General features: G+C 48.5%; 1 protein-coding gene across 1 annotated transcript; it reads right to left on the bottom strand.

The window, feature by feature from the left end:
* Window positions 1-1,751: 1,751 nt before the first annotated feature.
* On the bottom strand, window positions 1,752-3,166 carry LOC149340058 (uncharacterized). Its single transcript, XM_089550636.1, has 2 exons — window positions 2,709-3,166; window positions 1,752-1,905 (listed from the first exon to the last, which is right to left on the bottom strand). Exons 1-2 carry the CDS (start codon window positions 3,164-3,166, stop codon window positions 1,752-1,754), a joined length of 612 nt encoding a protein of 203 aa, XP_089406762.1.
* Window positions 3,167-8,625: the final 5,459 nt, after the last annotated feature.

Raw genomic sequence — 8,625 nt, 5'->3', positions numbered from 1 at the left:
AATGTCAGAGGCTGCTGAGCATTCCAGGGACGCATAAGGTCACGGTACACTGTTTTAAAACATCAGAAGAAGATTCCGTGCGAGTTCAGATGGAGAATCCCGACAAGACGATAATGAACACTGATAGGGCGTGTTACCGTAATGAACTTCCATCTCTGCTTTGAGTGCGTGCGTGTGTGTGTGTGTGGGGGGGGGGGGGGGGGGTTCACGTAGTTTTTTACAAAGCAGCTGGTGGAATCGTGTTACACCTAAGACTGTTAGTATTTAAAAATATATATGTTTTTTGAGCTACAATAGCGTTTCCTTCGCTACAGCTGTGCTACAGCTGTGCTACAATAGCGCTTTGTGTCTCGTCCTTGTCTTTTCGTGGTCTGCATGCTCTGGCGCTATTTTCTTCAATTCAAGCTGTGCTCTAGTGCTAGCCATCAGAACACAGCTCGAACGTCTTAATTAACAACTAGCCTTTTAACAATTACAGCTGGGCTCCTCTTTATCTTCAGGTTTGTTGCTCGCCATTGCTGGTATCCATAGTAGTTTATAAATTTTTAAAAACAACATTTTCTTCGGAGCTACGGAGGAAAGAATATGGGTCATTTTCACGTGCCGTAGCAAAGCGCAGGAGCAGAGCAGCGCGTGCAGCCACGCCTACCAATGCACGTCACCCGGCGGCGAGGGTGTCACGTGCTTTTTTTTCGTAGCACGCACCGTCGCCGCATCCAGTCCGACCGCGGCGTGTCAGCGGGGAGATAGCACGTGACACGCCTGCCGCCGAGTGACGCTGCTCTGCTCCTGCGCTTCGGCTCGGCGAGTGAAAACGGCCCATATTCTTTGCACTGTAGCTCCGAAGACAATGACGTTTTTGAAAATCCAACTAGTATGGATATCACCAAAGGCTTGAGAGCCACTCCGGAGCCTTTGGTGATATCCATACTAGTTGGATTTTCAAAAACGTCATTGTCTTCGGAGCTACAGTGCAAATAATATGGGCCGTTTTCACTCGCCGAGCCGAAGCGCAGGAGCAGAGCAGCGTCACTCTGTACATTGCCTGAATTTTAATTAGATGAAGCCAGATTCATGCTGGCTGACCACGAGTATGTACATAGCGTTTATTGTGTTTTGTTGATTGTTTGGTTTGTCCAATTTTCTGTGTAAAAGTCAGGCAATAAAGAAAAAAAAAATGGATATCACCAAAGGCTGGCTACAAATCTCAAGATAAAAGAAGCGGACTGTAGCAGTTAGAATGTTAATTGTTAGATTTTAGTTAATTAATTTGGTAATTAAGACGTCCAAGCTGTTCTCTGGTGGCCACCGCTCATGACAATACCATAGCAAAGAAAACGCGCTTGGAACTCAAAGTACGTATTCAAAAAAAAATTGTTAACAGTCTTAGGTGAAACACCCTATACCTGCCGCATTAAGTGCCTCTCTGCAATATCTATGGAAACAGTGAAAGGCCAGCAGACCTAGATGCTGAAAGTTATGCTCAGTATAAGAGACAGAAAGCTTTCTTGCATGAAGCATGAACACCAACATACACGTAAAGTTTTTTTTTACAACGCACACTAGCTACCACATAAGACACTAAGCACGCGAGCACGAAATCACACAAAATGAGACCCATGCAGTTACAGCACTCAAGCTTCAGACAATATACCCTGAAAAGAAACGTGAATCACAGTCGTGACGCGAGGCATTTGGCTCGTGCGGATCTCCAAAACAGAACATAACATTTCCCCCTAGTGGACACACGCTCAAAGCCACCGAACTTGCGCGTAGTTTGGCAGCTCGAATAGGGACATTGGGCACTCGGCGTAGCTGGTGTCGCACTCGCCAAGGGTCCGACCGCGCTTGGACGCCTTGTAGTACTCGTCCAGGAACGATAAGTTGTATTGCTCCTTGGGGATCCTGCGAGAGCGCAATGATTGGCATGCTGCGAAAGCTGCTTCCGGCGATATGAGGAACGAATAGAGAAAAAGAAAGGCACCCCAGGAAAGAGTATGGCAGCTCTCATCAGTGAAATGTGCCATTCTGGCAGGACAGGAACAAACATTTGCTTGCCTAATAATGCGCCTAATATTGAGCGCGATGCAAAGGCAGACGACTCGAATAACATCTTTTGCTCATTAGATGATACCGGGCATTTGTTTTTTTACTGCATTTGTAAATTATCCTGTGTGCGTTTTTCCTAGATCTTGTCTGCGAAAATGTATATATTGACGTCTTTCGTGTTGTGTACTTAGTCTTGTTGTCACGGTTGTCTTGTTATTGTTGTTTTATAGGACAGGCCTCTGTAAGTTGCGTATAACATCTTTTGTCTGTCTTACTGTGGTTTATTTACCCAACAGTAAAGAAACTGAAACAAATTTAATTTCATTTCATTTCTACTGCCATTTCGTGCTCCGTTGTGCCTACGCTGGATTTTGCTTCCAAGTCAACTGTAATGGGTCCGCGGTAACTCCGACGCAACACTTACACCTACCCCCCCCCCCCCCCCCCCTCCATTCCTTTGGCATGTGCTGTTACTTGCCCTCCTACGAAGAGAAGACTTCAGACTGTGGGCAGGACACGACTTTTCGAAAAGTGGCTTTTGGAATCAAACATAATTGATTTTTGTAGTAGAGCGAGCGACAACACCAAAGCCAGCCGCTAACACACAGAGGGAACGCACCAAAAGCCCACAATATAGGGCATTCGCCCAGTGCACTCACGTGAAGAGTGCTTCGGCGACGTCCCCCAGCAGACCAGGTAGCCTGGGCATGGAGGCCGCCTCGCAGAGAGTCCTTTTGACGCACGCCTCCCCGTCCAGTCCAAACCGGCGCAGGAACCAGGCGATGCCCCGGTACAAGGCCCAGCGGTCGTGTCCAGGCTCCAGCGAGCGCATGTTCACCATCAGTTTTCCCGGGTCCGGCACGACCACCTCAAAGGGCAGCGCGACGCCGATGTTCGAGCCAATCAGAGGAGTGCCCGTCGGCACCAGCATCTTTAGGCCTGGTACGATTGCCACAGAGCCGAAGAAAGGAAAAGTTTGCTCACTGGAACCGGAGTGCCACAAAAGCGGCAGAAGCAGCCAGAAGAGATGCATCTTCCGCAAAACGTGGTCCCTCGAGAGCTCGCCTGAGTCGTGACCTGGGAACAGCCGCCGTTCGTGCCACGTCTGCGATGACATGATCAGTTCTGTGTCAGCCATCGAAAATCGCTTCGAAGATCGCTTCCGATCCGAAGATCGAAGACCGCTTCCTGTCCAGCGTTAGAGTCCCTTCCGCACAACTGACAGCGAATGATCGGTCTCCGAAAGTTGTCGCTTAAAGCTTGAATCTACCATGCGATGCTGTTGTTGATTCCGGCCAAATGTTGACCTTGACGTCGAAGAGTAGCCGTTGTGTTTAGTTTTTGCTGCTGCGTGATCGCTTAAGCAAATGGTTTATTCCCTTTTTTAGTTAGGTAAATCATTCCTTGGCTTCATAGCTTGAAAACAGAAAAAAAAAGAGGAAACGAAAAGTTATCATTATCAATACTTTCGCAAGGCCACACTAGACAAACGTAACATGAGTGATCAGCCAAGTTTTTTTTTAGGCTGCGAAATTGAATAAATAAAACAAAAATGGGCCGAGTATCTTTCGGCCACTGGCATCGGTAAAAGAGGGGAAGCATTGAGGCTATGCAGACACTTTCTAGTGAAAGCTCTGATCTGCTTACTATTCGCGCTAATAAGTCTTACCATGTTTTGAGCACCATGATCTCAAAACCAGTACGCAGCTCATACCTACAGACCCCGTTGTCGATGCTCTGGGATGTGGTGTATCCTCTAGGCTGTGCAACTTCTCAGTCGTGTCGTCCGGACAGACCCTTCAGGGACGCACCAAGCGGTCGTCCATAGCAGAGAAGGGCGACATCGGTGGGCCACATCGGCGAGGATCGTTTTTATATAGACCTCCGCTAGGGCTGGGCCCCACAGTCTGGAACGCTTGACCGAGTTGTCTTTGGGCGCAAGGGATGGGCTCGCGTGAGAAACGGATGGACCGCATGTCCACCGGGGCCAACACTCGACCTGGCCGTTCTTTCTTTATTCCTTCTCTCCTCAGCCGAGGCTTGCGTGAGATGAGCGCTCAATGGGAAGAGCAAGGGACGAGCGCATGTGAAAGCATCCGAAAGCGAGCGGCCTGACGTGGAGTGCGCCATGGCACGCAACACGGAGGACAAAGTGGAAGCGGACAATGATTGAGAGGCGTCCACTGAGGAAGTTGGTGGTTGCGTTATTCGCGTTTTGCTGTCACTTCTTGCCTTCTACGTCGGCTTGCATGGGCAGAAGATAAAAACGGGGCGCGGGTTTCTTTCTGCCCGCGCTGTCCGAGTTTGGTAGATTGAAACGTAAAGGAAAAAGTTAGGAAAAGGAATGCATAGAAGAAGCAGCCCGCTAAGCGTGCCGCCTGGACGGTATTGTAGCTCTCCTTCTTATGCTACTGTTTGTCCTCATATTTTGCATCACCGCGTTGTCTGTGCGGCGCAGAAGCGCGCGTCGCTTCGTGTGTGGGCGAAGTTCATGCCGGGCGATGTTTCTTAGAGCTACATGCTACTTTTCACAGACTTAAAATGCTGACACGCTGTTTTTGTGCTCTTGCACTGACTTCGAAAATAATATAGCACATATGCATCTCGGGGGGAATGGCCAAGAATGCATTCGGAGCTACCGTTCTCTTTCCTTTCTTTTGCCGCCGCGGTGGCTCAGCAGTTATGGTGCTCGGCTGCTGTCCCGAAAGACGCGGGTTCGATCCCGGCCGCGGCGGCTAGAATTTCTTTGGAGGAGAAATTCTAGAGGCCCGTGTACTGTGCGATGTCAGTGCACGTTAAAGAACCCCAGGTGGTCCAAATTCCCGGAGCCCTTCACTACGGCGTCTCTCATAGCCTAGTCGCTTTGGGACGTTAAACCCCATGAACCAAACCAATCTTTCCTTTCTTTGACGTTAACTCGCATGCGTACTGGAGAAATTCGCCGCCCGCGTCTCCAAATCAGCGCAGTGGGTACGCTGTTAGTGGAGCACCTATGAATCTACTGCGTAATAGAGCCAAAGAGCATTGAAGGACACATGACGGTGACCTGACATATGAAGACGTACTAGCCAGTGAATATTTATCGCGAAACATCACCGCAGCGTTTACAGATCAAGCGCACGTCTGCACCATGAAATCGCCACGAGATGAGAGTGAAAACCGAAATGAAAGAACAAAAAAAAAAACTTCCAAGATTAGATAGTAAAATTTTTATTTCTAACAGTTTGAGGAGCTTTAGGCCCCTCGTCTAAACGACGGCCAGCAGGTCTTGGCTTCTGGCGGCGTCTTAGGCCAGTTAGTTGGACGACCTTGGTCTGAGTCTCTGGATCGGAGTTGACTAGGATAGCCTCCTATTTGTCGAGCGACTTTATTACTTTTTTTTCCTCCAGGGGGCCAAGAGCAAGAGGGCATACCCAAAGAATATGATTGCTATCCGCTTTGTCGTTACATATCTTGCATTCATTTGAATATTGTCCCGGATAATAAAGACTACACATAACCGGATTCAGGAATGTATGAGTTTTGGAGACGAGGCCAAGAGGTGGTCTGACTCTTTGTCAGTGATTTATCAGCCGGGGGGTACTTTGCCCTACTGACTCTGTAATGTTGTGTGATTGCTCTGTAACAAACAAGACGTTCCCTGTCTTCCAAGAAAAAGATTTTTTTTTTCCCACGCAGGCAGCTGGTGCGACAAATCTTCCAGCTCGTTGCGGGATTTGTAAGCAATGCTGTCTGAAGTTTGGTAAAAATTAAATTATCGCATGAAACAAGGGATGTCTTTAAAGAGAAATTGAAGAGAAATTCGACGTCGTACGCTCAGCTGGGAGAATGTTTTAACGAGCCTTCTTCTGCCATACTGCAAAAAGAATTGTTGTTCCCCTCCATGTGACAATTTTTAGCATCTAAAGCCGTAGTCTGTGTGAGTGTTAGATGCCTCTGCCCCCCATCATCATCATCAGCCTGACTACGCCCACTGCAGGGCAAAGGCCTCTCACATGTCTCTCCAATTAACCCTGTCCTTCGCCAGTTGCGGCCACCGTATTCCCGCAAGTTTCTTAATTTCATCCGCCCACCTAACTTTATGCCGCCCCCTGCTGTACTTGCCTTCTCTTGGAATCCTCTCCGTTGCTCTTAAGGACCAGCGGTTATCTTGCCTTCGCATTACATGCCCTGCCCAGCGCCCCGGCAAATAGGAGAGGGTCGGGGAGCATCCGCACCCACTAGTAAATATTCATCTTCCACCTCTTACCCCTTTGGAACGCGCTGCATATACATTCTTGTCAGGCCTGCGTCTCGTCGTGTCCGCGTACGCTTCTGCATCGTCCTGCATTTCAATGCCGCCACCGTCACAGCTGCTTAAGACGAGCAATGGAGCCTGATGAAAGGAGAGTTAGGAAGCGTCTTGTGGAAAGCGATCGCTTTGCGAGTGATACGCCACAGCAGAAGACTGCTCGCCCCTGCCGACAACGCCATGATTATGCGGCCGCTCCCGAAAGCGACAAGGCCGCCACGGTTCGCGGCTGCCTACCTAAGCCCGCACTATAGCAGGCAATCGCTTAGACGCAACAAGAAGAGTGTGTTGTGGTGTGTTGAACACTAGACCCATTTCAAGCTTTTGACTAGTAACATCTACAACCAATGTGTTATGCCCGTAAACATTTCATGCTTACTCTACTCTCGGTTACGGGAGAGGCACAGTTTTTTTTTAATCAATCCTTCTGTGTGCGGGTAGCTAGTATTCTGCGTTCATGACCTTTCGTTCGAGTTTTCACCCTCGCTTTGTGGTTGTTTTGCAGTGCGCACGTGCAGTCGGTCCATAAAAGCTGCTGAGCTGTTTAATAAAAATTCACTTGCTCGAACCGCTTTGCGTTGTCTTGTCTCCTTCCGCTATCCTGTGCCATTTGCACCTCTTCGCCCCTACACTGGTACTCTATCAGATAGAGTATACCGACTACTGTACTCTCTCTAGTAGCTCTTCCAAATTTCCTAAGGAATGAAATGCTTCCTTCAGCAAAAGAACTGCCAGTGCGCTCTCTACAGCCGGAAGGAATTAAAGGACGTTTATTTTATTTTCTTGTTTAATGCAGTGGAGCAATCTGGTCACCTGCGATCCCCTTCTCACGCAAACTGGGTCCGTCGCTGATTCCAATAAACGTAAATAAAGAGATCTACTTTTGAGTGCCCGAAAAAAAGTGATACGCCTGAGCAAAGCTTCTCAATAAGCGCCATTCAGCGAAGGCATGCCCTTGCGTATACATAAGCATGAGTCTGCGAAACAATTATAGCTCTGACGTTAAGTGAAGATATTTTAAGCCCTCCAGAGCGGCCATTCAGATTTTCGTACATCTGTTTCGAAACAGCGACCTTCCGAGGAAAAAATTAGGCAGTGGCTTAGCTCTGGTTAAGCCTGGATATACAAGCGAAAAGCTTCAGTTACGCTTGGTTTAACGTCATGGCTGTCGCAGTTCGTGCACAATGCACTGGGAGCACCACAATAACGATGGAGGCGTTCGGCCGTCCACACACTGCCTGTGCGGAGGCGGAGGAGACGAAAAACGGCGCGGTTAAAATTCAGGGGGTACTTTGCGCTGCAAGGCGAAAGCGTTTCCTGGCGCACTGTTTGTCTTCTATTTTTTTCATATATTATTTCTTTCATTTCATTTATGTTTGCTTATGTTTATGGTTTTTCTTCTCTTTTCCTTATTTATTGTTTTTGGTCTTTTTAAATTTTTCATACTTTATTTTTTCATTTTGTTTTTTGTTCTTTTTAAATTTTTCATATTTTATTTTTCATTTTTTGTTATTTTTCTTAGTCTTATTGGTCTTTCTTCACATTACATTTTCTCCATTTCATTAATCATTTCTCTTTCTTTAATGCTTTCTAGTTTTTTTCTTATTTTCATTTTATTTCATTTGTGGCGGAGTGGTAGCACCTCCGCTTCAAATGCCAAAGGCCCTGGTTAGATTCCCAGCCTCGACGTAGTTTCTTTTTAAGTAGTGACGCGGCGGCAGCGACAGCTGCGGCCACCTGCGCCGCGCGTGGCGCCATTCGGTTTGCCGCATGCACAGAACTCGCCATTCGGTTTCACGGTCTACGCGTGAAAAACTTATCGCCTCAAAACGCTTCGGTTGAAAGAACACGCACAAACCATGTGCTTGCACAAAGCAAGGGCCCGCTTACACAAAGCAAATAGTCTGGTTTCCAGTGACCCGTCGAAATGGCTGAGTGGCGCTCGGCTACCGAGCCGGAGCTCCCGGATTCGGACGCGGCCGCGGCAGCCGCGTTTCGATGGAGGCGAAACGCAGAGGCGTCGACGCGCCCTCCACGTGCGGCCTCTCCCCACCAACATGTCCAAAGAGGATCATAATGGCAGGCGCCTGGCGCGGGCGGAAGCCTTGGACCGCCATTTTAATTCGGAGCAAACCAGGAGTCTTCTACGTGGACGCGTCCGGCCCGGACCCCAGGGGATGGTACACGGCCGCGGTTGTCCACGAGGGTAAAACAGTAGACGCCCTTACTTTCAAGGCCCAGTCAGCAATTCACGCAGAAGAGGTTGCCATCGCTTTGGCAGCCTC

Source organism: Amblyomma mixtum, chromosome 6 (genome assembly GCF_055824585.1).
Source record: "Amblyomma mixtum isolate Tamu chromosome 6, ASM5582458v1, whole genome shotgun sequence".
Taxonomy (NCBI): Eukaryota; Metazoa; Arthropoda; class Arachnida; order Ixodida; family Ixodidae; genus Amblyomma; species Amblyomma mixtum.
The sequence above is the reverse complement of the archived record's forward strand: the minus strand, read 5'-3'. Positions and strand labels throughout refer to the sequence as shown.

Coding starts and splice junctions, on each gene's coding strand:
- LOC149340058 (XM_089550636.1), bottom strand. CDS start 3,166: ATGTCATCGCAGACGTGGCACGAACGGCGGCTGTTCCCAGGTCACGAC. Junction 1,906..2,708: donor GTCGCCGAAGCACTCTTCAC/GTGAGTGCACTG, acceptor GCGCTCTCGCAG/GATCCCCAAGGAGCAATACA.